This window comes from Struthio camelus, chromosome 28, assembly GCF_040807025.1.
Source record: "Struthio camelus isolate bStrCam1 chromosome 28, bStrCam1.hap1, whole genome shotgun sequence".
NCBI lineage: Eukaryota > Metazoa > Chordata > Aves > Struthioniformes > Struthionidae > Struthio > Struthio camelus.
Window position 1 is genome coordinate 2,055,841 of NC_090969.1, and position 27,687 is coordinate 2,083,527.

Consider the following 27,687-nt stretch of genomic DNA (forward strand, 5'->3'; position numbering starts at 1 on the left):
GTTTTATCCTCAGGCAAAGGATCAGACCCAGGAACAGAAGCTGTTTCCCCCGAATCCGACAGTCGTATCAACCCACCGGCTCCCCGAAAGATATTTTCCCCAAGAGACTAAACAGAAAGGCAGGATAATAACACGCGTGGCGGTCACGTCCCTGCGCTGGAGGAGCCAGGCTTGGTGGTGCTCGTTTCCGCTCCGTCGCTCTGTAAACACAGAAGGCCCCAGGCTGGGAGCACGGACCCCACGCGGCCCGGAGCAGATAAGCCTCCTCCCACCTGGAGAGGGATCAATTAAACTTGCACAAGCCACTGAGCCGGAGCTGATGAGGTTTTAATGAGGAGGAAGAAGAGCCCTCAGTTACGCCCTTCCCCTGCCAACACACTTGGAAGTTAAATGCGGTTCATGTCGGTCCCCCTTGCCGCAGGCGGGCGGCATTTCACGCTCACAGCACCGGGGCTGGGGCTCTGCTCCATAGGCAAATTTGGATTTAGTGACATTAAAAACTGTTGTGAGTCTCTCAGCCTCTCACCAGATCTTCCATGTTTTTGGAAAAAGCCAACGTGGCTCTTCAAATATCCCTATGTCATTATGGAAAACTTGTTTTAACTTCTTCTGGTTTAGGAGAATTTGGAAATTTTTCCATTTCCCATTGAGCTAAAGTTCCCCTTAGCCTGCACACAGCCCCACACATGTCCAAACCCCGGGACAGAAGCTGGTTGACATTCACGAAGCTCAGCAAACCAAGGCATATTAAGAGCCCTAATATGGCCCATCAAACATTGCAACAGGGACCGGGGTTGCGGCACACCAAATTAAATGGAAGAGGATCGCTACCTGAGCTGAGAGACCCCAGTCAAAGCCAGCAGCAGGATCACATGAAGGGATCCCAGGCACGTGGTGTTAGCTGAAGTGCAAATACAGAGATTTATGAGTTCGAAGCTTGAGTCCTATTTCATATGGGCTAAGAGGTGCTTCAAATAGTCTGCTTGGGTTGTTGCGTCCGAAGGGAAAATAGCCTGGCAAAAGTCACAAGTTCGCATGGCCTCCGAGGTGAGGACAGTGCCTTGCCCAAGGCTCTCCTCCAGCATCCATGCTGGCATCCAGGACGTCTGCAAGGCAAAGAGCAGTCAGTGAAAACGGCCGATGTAGCCCCTTTGCAAGCTCCCAAACGAGTCTAGCCTCCGTCCCAGGTTTGCCACACCGAAACACAGCCTCAGATCCACTTCCAAACCCAGCCACCACGTTTTGTGGCTGCAGACGGGAGGGCTAAGGGCTGCTGCCCTGTGCTAGAGTCTGGGTGCCCGGCACTGCTCCATCCCCCCTTGCTCCATCCTCACCTGCCTTCTCCTAGCTTCTTATGGCACTTGAGCATCTCCCTTCGACCATCGCTCTCCCCTGGTGGCTACAATCATTATCCGGGCCCCAAATATGAGAATCAAGTGCTCTTTTAAGAAGCGAATGGGGAGAGCATTTGTAATTTCCTTTTGGGCCATTATCATTTAAGCGCTGATAAGGCACATTAGAACTTGACAAGACAGCCACAGCTTCCACTTCTTTTTTTCTTCCCCTCCTCCTTCTTAAAATTAAACTAGATTCTAAGCACAGATCAGGCTGAAAGTCAACAGCTTTCGCCAGGAATATGTGGCCATGACAGTCACAAAATACTGTTTAAGGGCCTCATTTTGGAAAAGGAGTGAAAGGAATCAGGCTTGGCATTACAAGAGCCTTCAGCGGTGGTCCAGCTGCAGTGACCCATCCATAACACAGATTATAAAGGCTTAGCATGGGGATTGAGGGGGTAGATTTTAGGATGTATTTAGGAATCATCATTTTGGCAGCACACAAATCAGAGAGAATAAAGGAAATACTTACGAGCTCATTTACAGATCAAAAGGAGGCCAATACAATTTTTCCCAGAGACTGAGCCAATAGCTTCAAAGTATTGAATCAGAAAGGATCAAGGGAGAAATTTTTATCCAAAAGTGCATCAGGTGCTTAGCAGCTAGATCACAGTTGCTTTTATGTAGCTAACTGCCCCAGGAATCAGAAAATTGGGTGCCTGGAGGCATTTTCAGGACACAAGCTCACGACCCTAAACATCTACTCTGCCTTGGCTCCCCACATGTTACACGAGGGTTTACGTGGAAATCAGGAGGATATTGAAAACTGACAGATGATACTTACACCGGGAAGGATACCCCAAAAGTCAGAGACAAAAATCCCCATTGGCCTCCCAGTTTACCTTCACAGGTCCTCGGATTTCTACAGGAACATGAGTCGCAGCTGGCAGAGCGCTTTCACCGGATGCGTCTTCACTCTGAAGGTCTTGTGGGGCTTCGTACAGGTCCAGGAAGGAGTCGATGGCCTCTGGGTTGGGCGCTGCAAACTCTGGCAGGTTACAGCAAGCCCTCGCTTCTTCCTTGCCGGCTTTTGCGGTAGGAAGCATCCTATAATTTTTCAGCCACGTGTCTAAATCCCCCTTCTCGCTCCTCTCCGCCTTACTGCAGTGCTGGCTGCCAGAAGCCATGGCAAGGGCTGCTTTCCCGTTCCCATTGCTTAATACGCAGGCATTTTCGGTGCTCGGGGGGTCCGTGATGTCGCAGGCGGGCAGCGCGACGCCAGCGTGGGGCTGTGCCAGTGGATGGGCAGAGCTGGGGCCAGTTGCGGCAGACGTCGGGGCCTCAGAGCATTCCCTTTGGCTCTCCGAGGGTTTTTCCGCTTCTTCCGTTACCATATCCTCCGTGCACTGGATTGGCAGTGACACGGGGATATCTTCAAAAGAAAGCGAATGGGACCAGTTATTCCTGGGACTGCTTGGCTTTACGGCACACATTTGGGTTTCCCCTTCTCCTTTTGCACTATCAAAACAACAGGGCATTACCTCCTTGCTGGGGAGCCAGCAGGCAAAGCTTATCTTTCCCCACAGCTATGGGGAAATACACGGATGGATGAGTGAAGGAAGGGCATCAGAGGACAGCCAGAAAGGGCTGGGAGCTGGAGGAGGCGTTTCAGCCACTGCCAGAGTCTTGACCTTGGGAGAGCAGATGCTGAGACATCACCGCACCCCCCAAAAGCCGGGGACCGCAGGGGTGGAAAGCAGGCAAAGGTGCCCAGCCGCCACTTTCGCAGCACACGGCAGCCCTTCTCACCACAGAAAACACTCTTTAACACTGGGAAAAACTTGTAAAGCCCCGTGGGAGTGATGTGACTGTTGCAGCAGGGAACACATCTGTTGGCTCCATGGGCCAGGGCATCGAGAGGGCTATTTCTTGGAAAATCAGGCAATCTCTGCTGGGGAGGGCAAGGAGATTTCCCCAGGGGATTTCTAGCCCGTGGAGGCTCCATTGCCACCCTGAGACCCTGCCGCTTTCCAGAAATGCTCTAGGCAACATCAAGATCATCTGCCCCGAGTTCCTCCTCCCTCTCCCGCAGGGAGAGACGGGTAAACAGCAGCACAACCCCTCTGGGGGTTTTAACATGACTCCGAACAGCCATGTGCATGTTATTACGTGTTTGAGGGAGCAGGTGAAGCTAAAAAGCTGTGATAGCCAGTGCAGCAAGCAGGCTGCAGAGCGGCCATAACTCAGAGCATGTTTCTGTTTTAAACCAGATGTCAGGTTACCCCCACTTTTTGCAGCAAACTGTTTGCCAGCAGGAGGGAAAAGGTTCAAATCCCTCTTGCCGGCCTGGATAGCCTCTTTTTAGCAAAGAAGAGATTTCACTGGACCCTTCCCAATGCCGCTCCTTACCAAGGACAGGTCCCTTCCTTGCAGTCAGCTTCCGGAGGAGTTTGCCCTGCTTCACACACAGCTCCTGCAGCCTGGCAACCTCCTCGCAGAGCTGGAAGAAGACCTCTTCCACCTCCATCGCACCTGCTCAGGAGAAAGAAAAAAGAGGGCATGACCAGCCGGTTTTTTCCTAAAAGCAGGAACGGCAGCAAGGAGCCACCAAGGTTACCTGGGGCTAGCGAAACGGGGAGGATCGCGCTCAGTCGTGTTGTGGGATCCACAGGGATTCGGGCTCTTGTGTGCGTCGGGCTGCCCAGAAAGTGATCTCGTGTCCAGTTCTCTTGCAGTTTATACAGAAAGAAATGAAAAGGGAGGTGATTCTATCAAGGTCAGGGGACGATTGCATGGCAAAGTTGAGGTCTTCCACCTCTGAGCCCTGAGCTGCCATTAGATCACAACTCCAAGTCACTAACAGTCTTTCTAGCTCCATTTATGGCAAAATCTGCCTGGAAAGTTGAATTTCCCATTCACTGAAATGGGAGGAGAAAACAGGCTCTAATTCCCAAGCGTTTATTATAGCTGCTCCACCTGTGTGGAAAACCAGCTCTCGCATTGGCTGCAAACGTCACCAAGGGCTGTGCATCGAGATTGAATTTTTGTGCGTGGTGTGGGAGCAAACCCCTGGAAATGAACACAAAATGGGAAAGATGTTCAAAGGCGGAGGCACACCTCCCCTTCTTTTGCAATGGTCAGCCCCAAACTGCCCTTCCTGCTTTTGAAAATATTCTGCAAATGGAAGTTGAGCTCACGCCCACATGGTACACTTGAATCAAATATTTCTACTACTAAGATAAATATCGCCGTGTAGTACACAGCACATTTCTCCTTGCTTTAACAGCTGTATTGTGGATTAGGCTTTCCAGTTTTACCATATTGCACCAATTATTGCCATTCTGAAAAATAATAACTAAAACCAAAGCGTGGCATTAATCTGCAAACCATCTGCAAAGTACATTTTAATTTGAAAGGTTCGTGCATCTCCATTAGCATAAATATGCAAATCAGCTTTGCTTCCTGTCTTATTTTCCAGGTTTCAAGCTCTAGCACGGTAAATACGGGCTTTGCTAACCAGTTCGATGAAGCCTCCCCCAGCACGCAGGGCGACGGGGAGTCCCGGCTGCAGGTGAAGGGCAGAAATCACAACCAACCTGGAGGAAACGGAGAAAGCACAAAGAAAACTTCTGACAAAATGGTAAGGCTCCTTTCCAGGGCAGGATGTTTTTCCGCGCTTCTCACGCTACAAACAAAGCCGTGACAGTAGTTTAAATGTATTTGCTACATTTTCTGTTTTTGGTCCCACCGTTTCTTAAAAACCCGAGGATATACCCTCCAAGGCAACCTGCTCCACTACTAACACATCAAATTACAGATGAAAAAGATATATTTTATCTGAAAGTTACATATAGCGATACCTATTAATTATTATGAAGCGTGTGACTGGGGGCTTTCATTCCCAAGCAAGCCTGTATTGATTTGGTGTGCTTAATGCTGTTTTTTAAATAGCCACCTGCTTCTTAATTCCCTCCCCCCAAAATTGCTATTGTGGCATTAGGATAACAGTGCGCCTGGAGATTTTAATTTCCTGTGGAACCTGAAAAATATTTCACAAATTATGATTAAGAAAGCGATCAGAAAATGAAAAATCCTTGGGAAATGGCACGCTTTGGCTTCTCTGAGCCGTTTCAGGCCGGCGCTGGTGACACAGGGCAGGACGGGCCTTCAGCCGTGTCGTCAAAAATCCCTTGGCTCCCAGGGAGAGAAGCTGGTCTAATCTGGCAAAAAAAAAATTCTCGCCCCATCCCAGCCAGTGACCCGATAATACCAAAAGGCTCGATTTTCTAAAGGAAAGAACTTACTCTGGTGGGGGACCCTGCTTCCCCGGGCCGGTCGGCTGCTCTGTGACATCGGGGTTGGCGAGTCGCAACTGAAAAAGTTCGGTAAAAGAAACTTTGGGGCAGGGAATTTCCCTTCAGTTTTTATGTTAATAGCGAAACCTCTGCACAGCAACAAGACAGGAAATAAAGCAACAGCAGATTACAGGCAGCCACCGTGCAAACCGAGGGTTTCGAGCGAGCTCCGAAAAGCCAAGGGGAGGCCAAGGGTGGCCCCATGGATACTCCGGCCTGACGGTGCTTTGGCTCTCCCCTTAACCCGCTGTGCCGTGCTGGGGGAGGCAGGTGCCTTCTCTGCCACTCAAGTCTCCCCCTGCCTGGCTCTAGTGATTCGTTAGTGCCTCAAAATAGAGGCTTGTGGGTATTTGGGCTTCCGCAATTCTGGCCACCGCAGAGTTATTCCCTTTAAGGAGGCTAATATTCAAAGCAACATCCCACTAATCCAAAATAATAGTCATTCTGCCCCTGGGCCCGGCTTAAATCCTCCAAATGCTCTGTGCAGTGCAGCAGCCAACTCCAAATATTCAGCGGGGTGCTTAAAGCTCTCCTGGGACTTGTCCCTCCTGCCCTGGGGACCCACCTCCCTGGGTGCCTCACACAGCACCTGGGAAGAGTTTGAAGGCTGAACATCAAAATCTGTGCTTGTGCCCTTGCTCATGAGCTCAAAACCCTCGAGCAGAGGGGCTGCCCGGGACGCTACCTGCACATCGTCCCCAAATGCATCTTTCTCCCCTTGACGCTCCCTCGAAGGGCTCCGAGCGGCTCTTTCGCACCACTGGTATCTCACTTTGCTCCTCCGATGCTCTTTAGCCAGATGGGAGCTCTCCTGCCGTGAGCTGTACCGGCCAAGCCGCAGGTCGAAGCTTCATGAAGATACCACCATCTAGTGTTAAAAACAGGTCGTGAGAACGCGGGGGAACCAGCACCGGGGCTCGCGTTTCGGGCCGGCCGCTCCAGCACGCAGAGCCAGGCCCCAGCGCTCTGACCGGACGATAAAGGCAGGCAATGCTCGACGCCCCAGACTCACGGGAGTAATTAGCCAGCTGCCACGTAAATAGTTAGTTATAGCTATACACATGGACACAAGAAACAGAATCAGCAATTACCATAGGGCGGGGAAAACAACAGTGAGGTTTGTCAAAACTCGTTTGCAGAGGAGAGGTGGAGAAGGGGCAAATCTGACTCTTCTCCGGCCGCCCTTGTACCGAGGCGCAGAGCCCCCCGGCACGTTAGAACAGGCTGTGAGTAATCGAGCGCTGCACAATACTGGAATTTTATATAAACTGGAGCCCGCAGCCTCAACAGCGGTGAAACATTGCCCCGCAGCTGGGGAGCTCAGGGGCTTTGTAGCTTACCTGCGACCAGTAATTAATTAATTAATAATAATTAATAAATAATAAGGAACACGAAATAAAATGAAACAATAAGCAAGCACTGATAGGAAGAGCATTAGCACTTCCCCACTCGGAAGCCGGGGCAGCTCCGGCCGCGGATGTGCACTCCTGGCACTAGGAGCCTATAGGTCCCTAGCCCCTATAGCTCCCAGCAGCATCCCCCGTGTCAGCCCCCTATGGCCCCTATAGGCCCATACAGGCCTCTATAGACTCCCAGCACCCCTGGTCAGGCCACTATGCTCCATATAGGCCTCTGTCACTCCCAGCAAACCCCCATGTCAGGCCCCTATGGGCCAGTCTAGCTCCCGGCAGCATCTCTGGTGTCTGGCCCCTATGGCCCCCATAGGCCCCCGTCTCTTCCGACACCCCTGGTGTCTGGCCCCTATAGGCACCTGTCACTCCCCACACCCCTGGTGTCTGGCCCCTATGGCCCCCATAGGCACCTGTCACTCCCCACACCCCTGGTGTCTGGCCCCTATGGCCCCCATAGGCACCTGTCACTCCCCACACCCCTGGTGTCTGGCCCCTATGGTCCCCATAGGCACCTGTCACTCCCCACACCCCTGGTGTCTGGCCCCTATGGCTCCCACAGGCCCTCATCTCTCCCCACACCCCTGGTGTCTGGCCCCTATGGTCCCCATAGGCACCTGTCACTCCCCACACCCCTGGTGTCTGGCCCCTATGGCCCCCATAGGCACCTGTCACTCCCCACACCCCTGGTGTCTGGCCCCTATGGCCCCCATAGGCACCTGTCACTCCCCACACCCCTGGTGTCTGGCCCCTATGGCTCCCACAGGCCCTCATCTCTCCCCACACCCCTGGTGTCTGGCCCCTATGGTCCCCATAGGCACCTGTCACTCCCCACACCCCTGGTGTCTGGCCCCTATGGCCCCTATGGGCACCTGTCACTCCCCACACCCCTGGTGCCTGGCCCCTATGGCTCCCACAGGTCCTCATCTCTCCCCACACCCCTGGAGTCTGGCCCCTATAGGCCCCCATTGCTCCCCCGCTGTCAGGCCCCTATGGCCCCCGATAGGTCCCTGCCGCTCCCCCCACCCCGCCCCGCTCCGACCCGGCCTCAGGCCCCTTCTGGCCCCTACGGGCCCCCGTCGCGCCCCCCCCCCCGCCGCCGCTGCCCTCGAGCGGGCGGCGCTAGGACCGCGGGGGCGGCGCTGCCTGCACCTGTGCCCCGCGGCGGCGGCGGCGGCGGCGGCGCTGCCCCGACCCCGGCCCCGACCGGCGGCAGGTGGCGGCGGCCCCGCCCCGCCCCGCCCCCGCCGGGAGGGCACCTGGGGGCCGCGCCCGCCCGCCGCCGCCGCCGCCGCCGCCGGAGCCAGGTGAGCCGGGACTGGGGGGGGGGGGGGGCTGCTCCCGAGCGGCTACCGCACCCCAGGAGGGACAAAACTCCCTCGGGAAGCGGCGTGCTGCGCTCTCCGCCCGCGAGAGGGGCCAAGCGCCGGGGCGTCGCGCTCAGCGATGGCGGCGCTTTCGGGCCGGGCGGGAAGTGTGAAAACGTGGGCAGCGCCCGCTCCGGCCACCGCGTCCTCGGGGCAGGGGGAGCGACGGCGTCCCCCGGACATCCCTCCTGCGGCCCCTGCCGAGGCCCGGCACCGCCTTAGCGGGGGCAACCCCGGCCGGGTGACGTTTCCCCCCGCCACCTTTTCCGAAATCCCGCCGGCTCGGGTGGGATTTCAGACTAGACTTAAAAACGTAGCGGCCTTCCGAGGGGGAGAGCTGAGGGAAACTCGTGCCCGTTTCCAGCCGCGAGACGGGGGCCGGGCGGTGGAGCCCCCTGAGGGGTGACGCGGCCTGTCCTGGCGGGCCTGCCCGGAGGAGCGCGGTTTTAGGGCCGCGGCGCCCGCTGGGGCGACGGCCGGTCCCGGCTCGGGCGGCCGGAGACGTTCGCCGTCCGCGGGAGCGTCGCTGTTAAGGCGATGGCGGAAAGAGCCGGCGCCGCGGGGAGCGCCGCGGGGCTCCCTCCCGCCCCAGCCGAGCTCCGACACGGCGGGATTTCAAACCGGGATGGTGCTTTTTTTTTTTTTTTTTTGTCTTTCTTTCTTTCTGTCTTTTTTTCAGTCCCGGCGGAGGCAGGGCTCTCTCTGCTTTTGCAATCTGGCCCCGGGGGACTTCTTAAGGAGTCGAAGCGGCCGCTCGTCCGTGCGGGGCTCTCTCTCTCTGTCACCGAGCCGTGGCCCGGCATCGGGGTTTCTCCCCGCGGTGCCGGGCAGGTGGGTCAACGCGGCCGTTTTCCTCGCGCCGCGTGGAGCGAAAGGCCGCGTCGGACGGGGCTGCGGCGTTTGCTCGGCGTGTCGCATTGACCCGCCGAGCCCAGCGGTTCGGGAACTTTCCTTTTTGTCAGGTCTGTGTTTGCTTGGGTGTGTTTTGGGTGGGGGGTTAATTTATTTATTTTTTCCTTCTCCTCCTCCTCTTTCTTTTCTTTGGGGGTGGGGGAGATAATCATTCCTTTCAGCTACAAATCTCCCAAGAAGCAGCCTCTCCCTGCGATTCTCCCCTACCTCTAGCTTCAATGAGGAAGTGTTGCTTATTGCACATGCCCGCGGGCCATCGTCACGTGGGCTGCGTCTAACCGGGCGACCGAACTGCAACTGTGGCTGCTCTGGTCAGCTATTATTTTTACCAAATCTGTTTTGACCCCTCGTGAAGGCGGCGGGCTCCAAAAGGTAATCCTGCGATGCGGCACGCGGCACTTCTGCTGTGGCGGCGGTCGGCAGAAGCTGCGGAGGTGCCGAACGCGAGTCTCGCGGTGGGGGATTTTACAGCTTGGGTCGGACAGGAGGAAGCAGGCACGTCTTTTTGCCCCGCTCCGGGCCCGTAGCGCGGTCGTTTGCTATCGGCACTGATTCGTTGCTTTCAGAAAAGGAGATCTGCAGCGGGGAGGCAAAGGGATGAAAACTGAAAGTGCGAACGAGCCGGGAGCTGGTGACAGGACTTCTTGTCGCAAAATCCAGCGTGACGAACCCACCCGGCGTGTCTGCTGCAGGGTTGGAAGTCGTGACTCAGCTCCCATAAAAGTGTCTAAGGTGTAATTTTATTTCAGACAGGATATAAGAAGTCTGCTGTCTTTGCCACCAGTGGCGAGGCCTGTTTTTTGGGGGCTGAAACGCGTGCCCACCCGCTTGCTCATGTTTGTCTTTTTGTTCTAACTTATAAAAATCAAGAAACCACCAGTGTTTGCGACTCACCTTCAGTACCCACCCAGCCATCAGACAGCGAGCAGGGCGAGATACTTCTGGAAATGGGTGGAGTGAGATTTTATTGCAACCAAATGTCAGCACTGTGGGTTTTTCTGTTGCTCATCTGTCTTTTCTGGCAGTGGCTGGTGAGACAATTCAGGGTAGGGAACAGGGGAGGACCCTCATGCCTTAAAGCTGAAAACTGTCTCGTAAACATAACCTTTGGTTTATGTAAAAGAAATGCTTTCAGGAGTGCTTCTGCTCCGTTTCGGGACATTCGGCAGCCTGCAACTGTTTGGCTCCCAATGAAACTTTGACTCTTAAAGACCGCGTTTTTAAGGGCGGTTGAAAACCTGCCCTCTGGATTTTAGAAGAACGGTGGCTGCGTTTTAATTTGGGGGAGAAAAAGGTACTCGGTAAAGACAAAGCAGTTTGAAGCGTTTCTAGTTAAGACCGCTGACGACACCGTAAGCATTACGAAGCAAGGAAATGACATGGATTTCTTCCGATGTAAAGAGTAGTAATCTCTAGTTACAGCTCCTCTGATTGCATGCCTCTAGCATCTCTGCAAGGATGAGGGCATTTACAATAGCAGACCAAGGCTCCGTTACCCAAGGACAACGTTTCAGCCGGTCGGGGTCCAAACGCTGAAGGATCCTCCTCCGCCTGGGCTGAGAAATTGCCGCCGCTCCTGTTCTGCGATCGATGGCAAAGTGTCCCAGGGCTTAGGCTGTCACTTTATCACAAGAAATAGCTACCGCGCGCAGTCAGTCGGAGGAGCTTTCTACAAACCAACCCTTGGAAACAAGGAAGAGCAGGGACGGAGCGTGCGAGAGTGACGCTGAGCCGCGGGGAGCCCCACTTGCGGAGCCGTGGCCGGAGGGACTCACTTGTTTGCTTTCGGCGCGGTTATTGGCGTTGAGCTCCTGCGTTGCTGGGCTGCGTGCCGCACGGACCGACCCTCGGGGGATGCAGTCAGCCGTGGGATCATTTTAAGGCTCGTTTCTTTATACTGTCATTTGCTCTAAGCTGATAAATCAGCAGCTTGTGCCGTACTGAGCTCTGCTTTGGCTTTAAAGCACGCTCCTTTGCCCGGTGCAAGGAGGAGTTTGCTGGGATGGTGCTTGGGCTCTTGCCTTATTGCATCGGGTTTGTTCCTTTTTCTTTTAAGCAATTTAGACTTTTAGACCAAAGACACTTTACTGCTCTAAATCTGTGCCCTTCATCTCCTCTCTCTTTCCCCCCCCCCCCACGTGTTCTTATGCTGCAGTGGGGCTTATTAGCACTGCACAGGTAATGAGCTTGTCGTTATCTTTAACACGCTCACCCTGACAGTAACATGGTAGGTAGGAGACGATCAGAGAGATTTGGGGGCAGTGGAAGTGGGTTTTCCTTCCTGTGATAGGTCCCTCTTCACTGTCTGCCGTACAGTGATGCAGGCCAGCAGCAGTGGTTTGCATCGTGCAACGAGCGCGTCGGATCTGGGGTGTAAGTGCAGTGACAGCCTTTTCATTTATTTAGATTTGAAATGATACAAAGAAAGACTGCGTGTGGATTGATTTATTTATTTATTTTTAATCCTGATTTCCTTCGTATTAGAAAAAGCAGGTGGTTGTCAGCGTTAGTCTTGCGAGACAGGTACTGCCGAGTCCAGCAGCAACGCTCGTCCCCCAGCTCAGCAGGCGCCCTTGGAAGCGAAAGCTGGTACGGCTGCAGCCTTGCCCGCCACGCCGCTGCTTTGATCCCGAGGCCCTTCACGGAGCTAAAAGCAGCGACCTCCAGGGCTGCGGCTGGGATTGTCTCTCCTCCTTTAGAAGTGTGTCCACTTTTCTTTCTCCCAGGCTGTAAAGACTCATGCGGCCACAGAAGAATAAGGAACCCCGAGCTAAGCTTCTTGCCCTTGAAGTTAATGGCAGGCATCCTTTTCCACTCCAGGGCACCGCTGGGGGGTTGTGTGATTCCCAAGGCGCGAAAAAAAAAAAAAAGGGGGGGGGGGAGAGATTCCTAAGTGGATGAGGAGGAGGTAGAAATGCTGGTGAATGACTCTTTCAGAGCTTGTCCATGCTCCAGTGACAGCAGCTCACAAAGAGAGCCGCAGCCCGCAGGAGTATTGGCAGTGCTGGAAAAGCACTGCCGCTTGCGAGGTTTCCTGCATTTCCTCCGCTGTCTGCGGAGGCTTTTTACAGCCAGAACGTAGCCCTCTGTGAAGGTGCCACGCTGCCGGCTGGCCCCGACAGCAGGATAAAGCAAGGGCAGGCAAGGCGGTGCCTGCTGCAGCCCGGCTCTGCTGCTCCTCGCCGATTCAGATTGGCAGAAGCCAAAGTCTTTCAAGTAGTTTCCTGCTACGTTGTCCTGTCCTTCAGGTGGAGAAATGAGGCAGGGAGAGGTTACACACGCACAATTGTACGTGAAGCCGGTGGTGAAACAGGGCATTGAACCTGGCTCGCTCAAGTTTGTGGCTAAGTTCAAGCAAGTGGAAGGATGTGATTTCATTCAGCTGTAGGACTTACACTGGGGAAGGATCTTTCTGCATGTCCAAAAATGTCTCAGTAAAACTTGTAGCTTTTTTTTTTTTTCCAGTTTCATTACATTGCTGTCTCGATGCCCAAAGTTTGGGGAGGGGAGTTGCTGTAGCAGATGTTTCAGTTGCAGGACTGGACATGAAACTGCTGAAGACACCTTGCTCTCATGATATTCAGCTCCAGAACAACTTGCAGTTGCAAACCTCACTGTTTTGTTTTGTGTTTTTTTTTTTTTCTTTTCTTGTCAATGTGGATTCCCCCCCACCGTGAGGGGCTGGCAGAGGACAGTGCCACTTGGGAGAGGGTTGCAGGACCTCCCTCCTGTCTGCAGCTTGTGGTCTGCTTGTATCACAGCTTTCTGGGGAGGGAAATGCTGCCAGACCAGCGGCAATGCCAAGAATTAAAGATTCTCGCTCGCTCCTGTGTGTGGAGTGAACTCTCTGTATTGTACCCAAAATATGTCCTGTTGACTCTGTTCTCTCAGTAGCCTGCTTGTGAATTAACCTTGCATGTGTTTCTCTTGCTCCTCAGGTTAGAAAAGCAGGGATGATCATCATGAAGTGCCTAGAGATCCCACAGCCCTGAAACGCACGTTGCTCTGACATAGGAAGGACTCTCTGAAAACTGCTGAAAATGAAGCTCTTGCGGCGACGCTACAGCCCGCTGAAGGTAGCTCTGGTGGGTGTCGTTTTTGTCATCTGCCTCTTCATCATGCAGAAGGACGTTGGGAACAGAGACTCAAATGAGGAGCCCTGGCTGAAAAACATTGTCAACGGGAAGGATCAAGTCATTGATCTGATGATGGGGGCAGTAAACAACATTCGAGATTCGATGCCGAAGCTTCAGATCCGGGCTCCGGTTCAGCAAGAGGCTCCTTCGCAGAGCACCAAGTCCTGCCTCCCCGGCTACTACACTGCCGCAGAGCTGAGGCCGCTGATGGAGCGGCCGCCCCAGGACCCCAACAGCCCTGGGGCTGATGGCAAAGCCTTCAAGAAGGACCAGTGGACCCCAGAGGAAACCAAGGAAAAGGATCGTGGCTACGAAAAGCACTGTTTCAATGCCTTCGCCAGCGACCGCATCTCCCTCCAAAGAGCGCTGGGACCCGACAGCCGCCCACCAGAGTAAGAGCTGTCTCCTAAGTGGCTGCGTAGCGGGGAGGAGACGGGCTGGGTGATGCCAGCGTAGCCGGCAGCTGTGGGGTGCACACGTGTTTGGGGTTCGTTTACTCCCTTGGGGTCACGTTTAAGGGTAGATAAAAATGGGGCCTGTGGCCTTTGGTGTCAGTGAAGCAGAGGTGGGTGGCTAATGCTTGGCTGATTCGGCTGACGCATGACTCCTGCCTGCCGCGATTCGTAGCTCAACTCGTCTATATAGGCAGTGCCCCCCAGTGTGGATCACTGTGCTGAGTTCATGCAATGTTTGCAGGTTTTTCTTCTACTTTAAGATCGGTGGGAGGAAATTCAGCCCTCGTCAGCTCCCTGGCTTAGTGGTTATTCTGCTTTGCATTGTTATCGCCTCTGTCCGAGCAAACAACGTATGACTCATCTCCTCTGCCCCTGCAAATGAGGCAAAGAGGGTTGGAGCTGAGGGTTTGCAGGGTAACCCAAGGGGATCGGCCATGTGCCTCCTAATTAAAACAAACGGAGAAGAGAAAACTGCTCCTGTGATGCAGCCAGGCGCGACCTGCTGCTATTCGGAAAAGCCTCGGGAGACAAACTCTTGTCAGCCCCGCCAGGCCAGCGACACTTCCTACCAAAAGCCAGGCTGTTTCTCAGTGGTTCTGTTGCAGCCAGCAGGTCAGCACCACGTGCAAAGGCTGCGTTGCACGGGCTCAGCCGTCCTCTCGTGGGGAGCAGAGCAGGGTTGTCAAAAAAGAGCAGCCTGGGGTGTCAGGGCAGTGCATGTGCCTGAGGCTGACTGTCCCATGGGTGAGGGGGACGAGTGGCAGGAGGGTTTCATTGGTGGCGGCCTGGCTGTAGGAAAGACTTGCTGATTTTTGGGGTCTGCACACCTCCCCGTCGCAGGCTTAAAGCAAGCCTGAGGTGCGCAGGGCACTGTCTTGCTTTTTTTTTTTTCTCCCCTCCTCTCTTTTCCACTAATTTTTATACTCCCTTTCCCACCTCCTTCATACCTAGTGCTTGATTTCTAAACTGCAACACGTTAAACAATGCAGTGGCTCTTCATGTCTCTGTGTACCTGCTCCAGGCCCTGCCGCTCCAGCATCCGGGTAGCCCTCCCTTCTTCCCTCCCTCTTTTATTCCAGCAACCTTTGCCATAATCTTACTTTTTATTTTCTTAGCCAAGTGGAACAGCTTAAGACTCGGATAGGCGGGGGGCAAAGGAAGGAGCCTAAACTTGAGAGACTTCATCACCTTCCCCGTGGCCTCCGGCGATGTGCTGCGAGATTAGAGCGTGCCCCCAACCCCTGCCGGGCCAGGGAAGGCTTTGGAGGGGCTCCTGGCGAGGAAAAAAGGCTTGAATAGGAGTTAGAAGCCTAGCCCTGGTTTGCAGACCGTCTCCCCCTGACCCAGCAGGCAATTATCTGTGCCTAGCAGGTGTAGCTGTGACAATGGAGGGACACCGGGTCCCGGGGCTGGGAAGGGAGGCAGGGGCAAGAATGTTATTCAGTCAACCGAGGGGGCAGAGGTATAAACCAATTTAATTTAAAGCGGTTAAAGCGCGCCGCCGAGCTGAAAGCGGACGCGGCGAGCGGGAGGGCTGCGATTGTACGTCTGTGCCCTGCCATGTGGAACGCTTCCGCCTTTTGATGTGCAGCGGGAGGGAGAGGCTTTCGCGCCCCCGGGAAGGCTGGCCGGAGGCGAGGGGCCGGGAGGGAGGCCGCTCTCGCATGGCGGGCGAAGGAGGGGGATGAGGGGTATTTTGTTTTCAGTGCGTTGGCCTGGCCTTGGTCTTGCCGCTTGCCCCGAGAGCGGCGTGTTTCCAGGGCGTTGCTGGGATGGCTGCGAGCGCAGATGAGCGAGCACAAATCCAGCCTGTGTTTCTGCCACTAAAACCTATTTCCCGAAGTTAATAAAACTGTTTTGCACAGAAAAAATCAGCCCATTCCAGCACATCTAGGGGTTTAACTGAGATCCAGGCTTTATCAGTAGTCAGCATGAGCTCTGGCCGGTGGTTTACGCCCCATACGAGCCCACACCTCGCTTAGACTTGAGCTTTTTCACCTCTTGCAGGTGCATCGACCAGAAATTCAAGCGTTGCCCACCGCTGCCCACCACCAGCGTCATCATAGTCTTCCACAACGAGGCCTGGTCCACGCTGCTGCGGACGGTGTACAGCGTCCTGCATGCCTCTCCAGCCGTCCTGCTGAAGGAGATCATCCTCGTGGACGATGCCAGCACGGACGGTGAGTTGGGGCCAGCCCTGAGGAAGGGCGTCCAGGAGAGCCCCACTATCCAAAAACCCTGTTCTGCCCACAGACAAGGGGATGACATGTTTCCTCCTGCTCTAACGAGCCTGGCAGCGCCAGGCAAGGGCTAAATGTAGTTTTCTGTGTATGGAACGGATCTCCGCTTTCTGAAGAGCGGATCCTGTGCAGACAGTCGGTGTGTTCAGGGTATGTGTAATGGCCCTTTGATGTTGTCTCATAATTACCTTGAGTTGTGCGAGCACGTTCAGGAGTTTTTTCTTTGCATGTTGTTGTTTTCAGTCTAGTCCCTGGATAAAGCTTGCACGCCAGGCACTCCTCCTGCGTCCTATAAACAGAGCACGTACACTTTCCATCTCACTAAATTACTTGCTTGTCCACTACACTGCAATTTGGCAATCCAAATTAGTTACACCCAGGGCGAACTAATGACATGGTTCAATGTCAGGGCTGCCTAGAGCAAGATGCTGGAGAAGATCAGACTTTACCCTTGCTCTATCCCTGGAGCTAAACCCTCCTTCCTCTTCTGCCAGCAGCCTCTGCACGGGGTCTTCATGTGACGCAAAAGCGACCTTAAGAGGGGATTTCCATGGTCAAGGGCTCTTGTATCGGGATGTGTCCGTGAGTGATGCAGCTCGTGGAGGAGAGGCATGAGGGTATCTGTGATATGGGGCTAGTCGCAGGCTGTGCCAGTGGGTGAGCACAGAGGGATACAGATGCTGGTTGTTGTATTGGGAGCTGGGGGATTGGCATGATCTGAGCCTGGTTTGTGCGCTCTTTGGGCTGAGCAGTGCAGAGCGTGACAGGTATCGGGCTTTTGGTCTGCTGTGCAGGGCTTTGCCCATGTGGTTTATCCCGGAGGGAGAAGGGGATGGATCTTGGATGCTACAAAGAGCTTGTTCTGTCCTTGCTCGCGAGTCTCTCAGCCCTTCCTGGCCTTGAGCTTTAGAGCTAGGCCTGGTGCACAGGAGGGAAATGTCTCTTCCCAAGGCTGTGGCGGATGGACATCCTTCAGGGCAGGACATCTGCAACCCACCGGCCCAGAAGGGCCCCGAGCCACTTCCCAGGGCAGAGCTGGCACCCGAGCGCTCTGCTGAGCTCTTGCTTCAAATGCTTACCCCCTGCTTTTTGCACAAAGTGTATCCTATTTCCCCCCCCTAACAACAAGCTCTTCTGAAAGAGCTCTGCTGACTTGGCCCTTGGAAACACATCTCCTGTGTGTGGTTTTCTGTGATCTTCAGCGGCTCTGCAGCGGTTCAACGACTTTTATTGTGCTGCTGTTTTGTTGCAGCTGAGCGAGGGGAGGAGGGACGGACCTTCCATTCCCGGGCTGCTGGGAGGTTTGATTTTCATTATTTTGGCACTGAATGCAGTTAGATTTTTGGGTTGTTCCCCCCCACCCTTCTTCCCCTTCTGTAAATGGGCCATCAACCCACGGTCAAGTGCCCAGGTCTGCCTGCCCGAGTTCCCTTTGCATGTGTGGGATGGAGGGGGCAGCATGTCAGCAGCAGTTACGGTTGTTGCAGCTGGGTGCTAGGTGCTGCACGGTGAGAGGTTTCCAGCTGCAGCCAGCCTACCAGAGCAGAGAGATCAGGCAAAGGGGGGAGACAGAGCGTGAATGTGAGATGGAGCAGGAGGGGGGGCCCTTGCAGACATTGTCTTTTTAGCCTCAAATGGAGGCAGCCTTCAGCCCTTGCTACTCCGTGACCTGCTCTGCATGGCAGTGCTTGGGAGATAGGATGCCGTTTTGGAAACCGGGAACCCCAGGAAAGACGATTTGGTACTTTCTCACATGGCACCTATTCTTTATTTTGCGTCTGTCTGTCTTCTCGGTAAAGCACAAGCCGTCCTCTCTAAGGACGGAGCTCAGAACTGCGTGTAACCAGGCTCTGTGCATCTGTCTTTCCGCCCCAGTGAGCTTTCGGCTGTTAGCCACCGCCTTTGGCCAAGAGGTTGTGGCCTGGCAGATAGTCAGTTCCTCCATGTGCCGTGAAAACAGGCAACAGGGAGGGGGTGAGGGGGGTCCCAGTGACACCCTAGCACAGGAGCACCCTCTTTGATAGATGCTAGAGGAGCTTCTGGAGGAAGATATTTTAAAAGCTGCTAGCCCCCGTGAGCTCTTGGATCTTGCTAGACCCAAGGGAATCTGGTCCCGAGATGCAGATCTGGCAGCAGCAGGGCTTGACCGATTCCTTGGGTCAGGCACAATAGCAGGGATTTATCGCTTGTCCTCCCACAAGCGTCACTACTTCTGCTGTGGGGAAGCTGCTTGGTTTGGGCACTCGCTGGGAACAGGCAAGACGTCAGGTCCCTGACCGGGATGCGAGAGTCCAGGACACAGTTTCTGGATTATCCAGCTCTTCTCCCACCCTTTTCCCTTGGCTGTGGCCCATCCCTCCACGGCTTTTTGGTTTAGGAGCGTCTGGTAGAGAGGAGAGACACCCCAATTCCCTCTCCTCTGTGCCATCAGGCTTGAAACCTTGGGGCGCTCCCTTGTCTGCTTCGTCTTGATGAAGTTTTAACCACAGGTCAAGAGGCTTTCTCACCCCCTTGTTCCTCTAATCCCAGCTAATCTCTCTTTGATGGGGAACAGGCGGAGGGATTAGAGCTGCCCAAGAGCTCCATGGGGTCGTTTCCAAACCCCGCTCTCTCTTTTTAGCAATTAAAAACCTCTTTTTGTGGGTGGGGGAATGGGAAGCTCTGCCTGAGGCCAGGCCAGACGTGAACCCGAGGGGACGGTCAGCAGGCCTGGGGAGGCTGCCTCTCATGCCTCGACTGTACAGAGCAAACTGGTTAATCCAGGTAACCTCAGTGTTATTGAGGGTTTATCATCTGTCTGCCAGCGCTGCTTCCTCCCTGCAAGGGGAGGTTGCTTGGGGGACCTGGCCTGGGGATTTCCCTACGATTTATTTAAAAGGTTTTAGAAGTAAAAATAGTTGCAGCATCTTATGCCCTGGGGAGCTGTTTACACACAGGATATAAGCCAGCAGATACAGTAAGGAAGTGTTTTTGTTGGTCAGAGGTGTGGGTGCTTTGCCTTCGCTTTCCCAGGCATTGCCACAGACCCCGGTGCCGCAGGAGGATGGAGGGGGCCTGCGGTTCGGAGCTTGGTCCTGCGCTGCGGTCACGTCACAGCCCACGTGCCGTTGCTACGACCGGCCTCGCGTGGGTGGCCAGGGCAGCAGGGCCGTTGCTGCCAGGGACGCAGCCGCTCGGGGCAGCAGGGAGGTGTCTGGCCACAACCAAGCCAGGGAAGAGCTTGTACAGGCTACGGGCTGCTTCCGTCACTCCTCTCCCTTCCCTGACACCCCCATCCTCTCCCCAGACTACTTGAAAGATGAGCTGGATCGTTACATAAAGCAGCTGCAGATTGTGAGAGTCGTGCGGCAGAAGGAGAGGAAAGGGCTGATAACAGCGCGGTTGCTCGGGGCCAGCGTGGCGAGCGGAGAGGTGCTGACCTTCCTGGACGCGCACTGTGAGTACTTGCCCACCTTCCCCTTGCCCCTCCATCTCCGCGTGGCCGCAGTCCCCTGCGTGGCTCGCAGGGCAGGAGGGGAAGTAGGATGAGGTCTCGGTCCTCAGGGTCCTGGGGTTGTGAAGCCAGCAGCTAGACATCTCCACCCGTGCATGCCTGAGTGCTCACAACCATGAGACAGCCCACAGAGGTGATCCCAGGCTTCCCAGTGGTCTCCCAGCATTGGGAGAGGTTGGATGACCCTGGTGAGGTGGTCTGTTGTGTGCCCTAAAACAAGGAATCGGAGGCTCTGCTCCTAATACAGCTCCTGTGTGTGCAACACCGGTGAATCCTTTCCCCGTCCCCCCCAGGCGAGTGCTTCCACGGCTGGCTGGAGCCCCTCTTGTCCCGCATTGCAGAGGAGCCCACAGCAGTCGTGAGCCCCGACATCACCACCATCGACCTCAACACCTTTGAGTTCTCCAAGCCCATCCAGTACGGCAAACAGCACAGCCGGGGCAACTTCGACTGGAGCCTGACCTTCGGCTGGGAGGCTATCCCGTTCCAGGAGAAGCAACGAAGGAAAGATGAGACCTTCCCCATCAAGTAAGTGTTTGTGGTGGTACTGGTGTCGTCTTTGGCGCAAGTACGTCTGTGGCGTTGCGATGGCGAAGAGCCCTGGCATCCCTTGGCAGCTGGGAGTGCTGCTAGCAAATGCTAGATGAGCTCTGTGAGCAGAGCAGCAGCCTCTGGTTTCCAGGGGCAAAATGAACTGGCCAAGCCTATGTGGCTACCTTGAGGCTCAGCAATGCTTAGGGAGGTATGGAGAAAAGTGGCAAAGAGCTGGAGTCAAGCCAAGGATGCCCTGTGCCAGAAAACTGCCAATTTTAAGTCCTTTTTCCTCCTTTTCAAACAAGTTGGGTTTTTCCTGTTGGTTTTGCTTCTCTCTGCCAGCAGCAGCTTTGTAGGCTTGGTGCTTCCAGATGGTTTGGGTTGCTGGTGTCAAGCCGGGTAGGCAGAGCAGTCTCTTCCCAGGAAAGCTTCACCCATTAGGCACTGGGGTTAGAAGACCTCAAATAACTTCTTCTTGCCCCGTGACTGCTCTGTAATGTGGCTGGGAGGGGATGCTCAGACAAGGTCAGAGTGTGAGGGGCTGGCGGAGGAGAAACTTCTGCTTGGGCTGGTGAATGAGGAGATATAACGTCCCTCTTTCCTAAATGAAAGGAGCCCTTAATTGCCTCAGGATCCAGACAGATCTTGATTCTTGCGAAGCCTCTCATTAAGGGTTTAATTGCTCTCTCTTCATCTTTTTGCACTTCATCTTGGAAACTCGGTCACCTGGGTCCCCAGGTAGGTGCCTGAGCTGGCAAAGCAGGAAGGGGAAGTTACCTGCAGGTCAGACTGCACAAAAAGACCTTCCCCCGCCCTTATTTTGCATGGAGAGAAACTCAGAAGGCTGCTAGGTGTTTCTGAGGAGAGGGAGCATCTCTCTTCTAGGACTTAGACCTTTGCAGGAGCACCGGTGGGTGACTGGAGAGCACCGCAGTGGCTAGAGCACAGGCTCTCCCTTTGCTACCACCTCCCACTGCTGTGGGATGTTCATCTGGGTCTTGCCTTGGCTGCCAGGTCCCAAAAGGATGGGGACGGAGCGTGCAAACAGAGCCGCTGTGCTGTGACCAAACACTCATGCACTGACGGGTGCTGTCAGTGCAGGGCCGGGAGCTGGCAGCTCCTCGAGTGAGTTTGGCCGGTAGCTCTGGGAGAGGCTGCTGTCCAAGGAGGAATTTGTGCTGCTTACCCCAGCTGGGATCAGCGTGTCAGATCCTTGCTCCAGCAGGAGCCTCGGGCCCCCGCCTGCAGAGGCAGGCCGCTTAGAGGTGTGCAAGGAAGGAAGGCAGCTGCAAACACTGTTTGGGCTGGCACAAAGCCAGCGTGCATGCAGTTACACTGGCAAGGAAGGAAGGAAAACGCGGTGCCTCGTTTGCAGTCTCCAGCCTGTGCTGCCTGCAGGGTCCCTGCTTGCATCTTTGCAGGGTTTTCTTCTCGCAGCAGGGTTATAACGCAGGAGAGTGGCAGGGAAATCTCTGGCGTGCTCAGGGGTGCAGAGGGATGCTTGCAGGCAGTTACATTGCAGGTTAGCAGGAGGACTGCCTGTTCCTATCACCAGAAGAGACAATTGTTGCCCCTTTCCTCCAGGCCGCACACTCCTCACCAGCAGCAGGCATAGCAAGCAGGCAGGGACTGGACTGGGGAATTGGGCAGGGATAGAAGTAACCCAGCAAAACAAAACCCAAGGGGTTGATTTAAACCCCACTCAGGTCTCTGTTCGTTCTTTGTGCAACTGCTGAAGGTGCAGAGCAGCTTGGAGAAGGGGCAGGATGACTTAGTTGTTCCTGCAGGACCGAAAAGGCCTCCTGGATCTGTGGCTTGGTTTATAAGGCTAGGAAGCAAGGCACTACAGATAAGTGGGAGGCCGGAAAAGACATTTGAGCCATCTTCTAGGGCATGTCCCTGCTGACAGCTTCAGCCAAGAGCTCTCGATGCTTCTACTGAGCTATTGCCCTGAGGCAGGCTGGCAGCAGCCAGCAAATACCAAGGAGTGGTTTAAGGGAGCTTCGTGTAACCTTCTGCCTCTTGACATTTTGGCACCTTCCTCGTGATCCTCAATAGAGGAAGATTTTCCCTCTACGCCTTCCAAAGCCAGCTGCTGTGGGTGACCAGCCTCGGCCAATGTCCCTTGATAAACGGAACAATCTTGTGTTCCTGGAGGGAGATACCCAACACCGTGTTTGGCCCTTTCCACATCCTGTCCTTTGGCCCGGAGCACAGCTCCGCTTTGTGGAAAGGTCAGCTGGGAGATGTTTTTGTCCCAATAAAGGTCCTTTTTTTTTCCCAAGGGCTGCTAGTTTGGCTCCAAGCAGCGTCTAATCTCTCTCAGCTCCTCTCGGCAGGAACACAGCAGCTCAGTGAGTCCTTTTTTCTTTTTCTTGAATAAAAGCAAGTTTCTGTTCCAACCTTCATCTTCCAAAGATCCGATGGAACAGATTATAAAAGCAAGAGGAGTGAATAGGGTGCCCAGTTACTGAGCTAATCTGTCTTTCTCTTCTGCTATAGGTTTTCAGTAATAATATCCAAGCTCCACTCTCTTGAATGGAGAGCAGCCAGCGAGGCCCCTCCACAGCTCGGTATCAGTCCTGCCATAGCTTTCTTTGGCTCCTCTGTCCGCTCATGGCAGCGTCCGCTGACCTCTGAGCGGGCCTGTTCTCACAGCATCCCCTCTGACGAAGCCTTTTCTGTCCAGTGCCGAGCGCAGCAGGGCCTGGCGTGTGCCCCAGCCCTCCCCACTGCCCAGAGAAGCACCGGGGCAGTATCTGGGACTCGGGGGCAGGCAAGGGAGATGCAGCCACTCTGTGCGAGCTGCTGCATGTGAGTCTGCATGATGGCTGCAGCCCTTCTGTGATTTCCTCCCCCCCCCCTTCCCCAGGAAAACTGTCCCCAAAATTCAGACCTCTGCATTTTTAAATCCCTGCCTGTTCTGCAGACAGAGGATGTGGCTGCTGGCATGTAAAATTTGCAGAGCTCCCAGCGTCCTCCACTTAAACTCTGCCTCTGTCTCTTCTTAGGTCACCAACCTTTGCCGGTGGGCTCTTCGCAATTTCCAGGTCATATTTTGAGTATATTGGCTCCTATGATGATCAGATGGAAATCTGGGGAGGAGAGAATGTGGAAATGTCCTTCAGGGTAAGAGCAAAGTCTATGTCTCTTTTTAAAGAGTGACTTTAGAGAAATACCTTATTTGGGAGCTCTGGATGTGTGTAAAGGGGCACTGATGTTTCCAAGCTCCTGAGTGGGATCAGTGGAGCCAAAATCCCACATGCGGGGGGCAGCTCCGAGCCCAGCTGGGATCTGAAAGCACCGCTGCAGTTGGAGAGGCTCTTCCACGGCTCAGGTGCCATGTCCTCACCTCCCTGCAGGTCTGGCAGTGTGGTGGCCAGCTCGAGATAATCCCCTGCTCCGTCGTCGGACACGTCTTCCGCTCCAAGAGTCCCCACACCTTCCCCAAAGGGACCCAGGTGATTTCCAGGAACCAGGTTCGTTTGGCCGAGGTCTGGATGGATGACTACAAGGAAATCTTCTACAGAAGAAACCAGCAGGCCTCACGTATGGCCAGAGAGGTACCCCACGTTTCTCTGAAGTATCAGCAGTGTTCCCTCAGCAAGGGTAGCGCCAGTGCATGCTCCACAACACACAGTGCCTCGGGATGCTGTCCCAAAGGTCCAGATCGTGCAGGGAGCCCGGATCCTGAGTAGAAGAAAACAAAAGGGCTCTGCAGGTTTAGCTTGTAGGAGGGAAGGCAAATGCAAGTGGAAAGATATTACCAAACATATACATGCATGTATATATAAATCTTTTGTCTTAACGTTTTCTGGTAGGAAATACAGATTTTCACAATATGAAAGCAATTTGAAGGGGTATGAATTTGCTTTGCTTTGACATCAAAATGTTCCAGCCCCCTTTGCAAGTGGCCAGAGTCTGAAGTTACCCGCACGGGCCAGATATTGTCTTGCAAGACTCTTGGTGCCTGCCTTGGACTTAGCTATAGTAAGACATGGGCTTGATCTTAACTAGGGGGATGACCAAGCTGGGAGGATCTATTTGCTGAGCCCTGGCTCAGGGTTTTGTTGCTGGCTTTGGAGATTAGTTTAATTTTCTCACATGACTTTGTTGATAGAAAACGTATGGTGACATTACAGAACGGCGCAAGCTGAGGGAGCAACTACACTGCAAGAACTTCACCTGGTACCTACAAACCATCTATCCGGAGATGTTCATCCCGGACTTGACTCCAACTTTTTATGGAGCAGTAAGTACGTGGGTGCCTGGAGCCACTCACTTGCTCTGATGGCCCCTCATTCCTTCTCTAGAAATAAGCTGCAGGAGGAAGATCCCCCGGAGGCTGGGCTTTGCTTTTGCCCTTAAACCATCAAGGAGGAGGGTGATGACAGAGACCCTGCCTTTCCAGTTCATCTGTGATGCTGATGAGCCACATCTGCTGCCAGTTGATGAGGCTCTTTCGAGCTCTGGCTAACAGTGAAAGGCAAGGCCGAGAGCCGGAATCCAGCAGAGCTGGTTTTGAGCAAGTTATGGGGGCCCTGAGGGGATGTCACGCTATGTTAAAATAGTCAAAATGGGTAAAAACTCGGGGAGAGTTCAGGTGGCCTTAGTGCTGTGAGCTCTGGGCATTGGCATGCACAAGGTGGAGCTAAAAGATCCAACAGGCTGAATTTTGCTGTACAGAGGGACGAGGCAGAGGGGGAATGAGTCAGACGCTCCAGAGAGAGTTAGCGTTTGCATCGCTGTCTGTTCAACTCCTAAATAGCTCTATAAGCTCCAAAGGGCAGTGATTTGTCCAAGATCACGTGCAGAGCTGGGGTCAGAGGGATGGGTTTGGACTCTGGGTCTCCGAGCTCCCAGGTGAGCAGCTCCAGTGCCCGGCTGGCCGCCGCAAACGCAGAGCGCTGGCTCTGTCCCGGCTTGTCTGCGCTCCTCGGCAGCCCGCGGAGAACCCTGTGGAGGAGGGAGCTACCCAGCAAAGCCTACCCTTTGACCCCCCACGACAGCCGATCTGTGTGCGCACAGCCCTTCTTCACCATGACAATGTTGTGAAACCAGTTTGCAGAGGTGTCAAACGCATTTGCACATTTTGGTGAAGCTCTGTGCTGGCTCCGGTCCGAGTCTTAACTCAGTTCTGTTTCCCAAAGCTTTGGCCAAGCAGCTCTACCTTTGACTTAAATAAATTGCACAAGCTATAGGAAGGCACATGGTGTGACAGGGAGGTGCTGGCATAGGCGTTGCTCACATCCTGGAAACAACTAGAGACCCGGACCCAGGGCTGAGTACTAGGAACATATTTGTACAGTGATATTTAGGTGCCCTATGAACCCAGAACCAGCTGCTGGTCCCTGCCCAAGCAGGTGGCGAGTCCTGGCCCAAGGGATCCCAGACTTGAGCTTTCTGCTCTGGACTCTTTCCTGCAGATAAAAAACGAGGGGACAAAGAGCTGCCTGGATGTCGGTGAAAACAACCACGGTGGGAAACCGCTCATCATGTACCCATGCCATGGGATGGGAGGCAACCAGGTAGGCACCTGTGCGACCTGCTCGGCTCAGGAGAGGCCTGGAGGAGCCGCCTTCTATTGCTGGTCAGAGCTTGAATGACACACTTATCACTGGCTATTTCCCTTACTTTTTACTTTCTCTTGCACACCTCCTCACATTTTCCCCAAAATTTTTATCGGGACACGGGCTCTCGGGTCCAGAGCCTGGACAGCCGCATGCTTGGGGCAGCGTCAGGCTTGCCAGCGACATGCTGCAGCAGTGTGATATCTCCTCTCTGCTCTCCCTTCCCAGTACTTTGAGTACACGACCCAGAAGGATCTGCGGCACAACATCGGCAAACAGCTCTGCCTGCGGTCTGGCTTTGGGCCCGTGGAGCTGGGCGACTGCCAGTACAAAGGGAAGAACACGCGGGTGCCGGGGAACGAGGAGTGGGACCTGGCGCAGGTAAGGAGGGCGGAGACAGCGCCGGGGCCGGGTCTTTCCTTCTGCGATGCCTTGCAGTGAGTTTCTATGCTGAAAAGTCTTAGAGAAAGCAGGGAAAGAAGAGGGGCTGGGGCCCGTTCTCTGCTGTTTGCCTTCTCCCTGGCTTTTAAGTCGTCTTCCTGACTCTGCAAAACTGGGCGCATCCTGTCGCGTGCGTTGCATGGTGATGTGAGCTTGACGCTGTCTTTATTTTTTGGTAGGACCGTCTGATTAGAAACGCAGCCTCCAACATGTGTTTGACAGCAAAAGGGAAGCATCCATCAATGGCTCCCTGCAATCCACTGGATTCCCATCAGCAGTGGTTCTTTACTTAGTGGGAAAGCAGAGCAGCGCGAGTGAGACACGAGGCCCTGGCGATCCCAAACTACACTCAGGAAACCAGAATCCAAAACTGTCTTTTCTTTTTTCTTTTTTTTTTCTTTCCTCTTTAATTTAAAAGAAGCTAAAGCCTTAAAGATGCTGCAGTTCACATTTGCCTTGAATTCAGTCCTGTGCCTTTTGAGGACCAAATGTTGGAATATGCAGAGAAGATTATTGTTGTGGTCTCACCTTGTTCTGAAACAAAGCAAAAAATAATAAATAAACCAAAAACCCACTCCCACTTGCAGCCAACATGAGAACTCGTCCAAAGCTGAACAGCGTGGGCCTAGCCATGCCAGGGTGACTCAGGGACGACCGGCCCTGTTTCCTAGCCCCAGGGCAGCCTGGGGAACAGATCTCAACCAGCAGTAACACGAGGAGCCTGAAACGGAGACAGCAGCATCAGCTGGAAACCGTCGGTCGCTCGTTCTTCCCCGCGCAGACTCACTTCGACTCTGTGGGAAGCGGCTATGTGTGTTTTAAGAACCAGCCGTGCCGCACCGTGACATCGCGGCTGCCCCGCGTGTGAAACCCGGCCGGGAAACTCCTGCCAGCGAGATGGAGAGCGAGAACTGATTGCCTTGCAAATAAAAAGGGACTCGCTGCGCAGTTAATCCTACAAAGGGAGATGAATCATCGTTAGACTTGGCCCACGCACGGGGGAAGCCGGGCCGGTGGGGCCATGCAAACACCGTGGCCAGCCGTGCGAGCGCGCCGGCGGTAAACCGACACCGTGGCCTGGTGGGGCCAAGGGCTGAAGTTGCCCTTGGTTTTGGAAGAAGCCCCTTGGTTTTGGCAGGGTTCGAAATGTTTGTGTGGTTCGGTTTTGTCCTTAACGCTCACTCAGAAAGACAAGAGCACTGCTCGCTGGCTGGCCTGACCTCCCCTGGGCGTTGAGAGGGGACAACGCGCGTCCCCGTGACCCAAATTCGGGCAGTTCGCGAGGGGACCAAAGGGGCCGGCGTTCACGTTTTGGCTTTCGCGTGCGAGCTCTTTGGCTGGGACCGGCGGCCGTGCCGCGACAGCGTCTTCCAGGAAAGGGGGCCTTGCAGGAGCCCGACTGTAAAACCTCTGTGTGGTTTTTTTCCTTTTTTCCCCT

The 27,687-nt window shown here is 54.4% G+C and overlaps 2 protein-coding genes across 5 annotated transcripts; one reads left to right on the plus strand and one right to left on the minus strand.

Moving 5' to 3' along the window:
• Positions 1–296: 296 nt before the first annotated feature.
• LOC104152464 (TRAF family member-associated NF-kappa-B activator-like) lies at positions 297–6,539 on the minus strand. Its single transcript, XM_068921598.1, has 7 exons — positions 6,378–6,539; positions 5,642–5,709; positions 4,855–4,933; positions 3,955–4,063; positions 3,747–3,869; positions 2,240–2,769; positions 297–1,106 (listed from the first exon to the last, which is right to left on the minus strand). The coding sequence occupies exons 5-7, from the start codon at positions 3,862–3,864 to the stop codon at positions 945–947; spliced, it is 810 nt and encodes a 269-aa protein (XP_068777699.1). The 5' UTR covers positions 3,865–3,869; positions 3,955–4,063; positions 4,855–4,933; positions 5,642–5,709; positions 6,378–6,539; the 3' UTR covers positions 297–944.
• On the plus strand, positions 4,841–26,567 carry GALNT6 (polypeptide N-acetylgalactosaminyltransferase 6). Of its 4 annotated transcripts, none has more exons than XM_068921585.1 (11): positions 4,841–4,977; positions 13,319–13,908; positions 15,979–16,151; positions 19,498–19,647; positions 19,998–20,232; positions 23,250–23,367; positions 23,601–23,801; positions 24,359–24,490; positions 25,665–25,766; positions 26,037–26,189; positions 26,429–26,567. In XM_068921585.1, exons 2-11 carry the CDS (start codon positions 13,421–13,423, stop codon positions 26,540–26,542), a joined length of 1,866 nt encoding a protein of 621 aa, XP_068777686.1. In that variant the 5' UTR covers positions 4,841–4,977; positions 13,319–13,420; the 3' UTR covers positions 26,543–26,567. The 4 variants fall into 4 exon arrangements, with proteins under 4 accessions (XP_068777686.1, XP_068777687.1, XP_009686104.2 ...); XM_068921586.1 differs by lacking the exon at positions 4,841–4,977 and adding an exon at positions 9,200–9,430; XM_009687809.2 differs by lacking the exon at positions 4,841–4,977 and adding an exon at positions 9,608–9,752.
• The last annotated feature ends 1,120 nt before the right edge of the window (positions 26,568–27,687 follow it).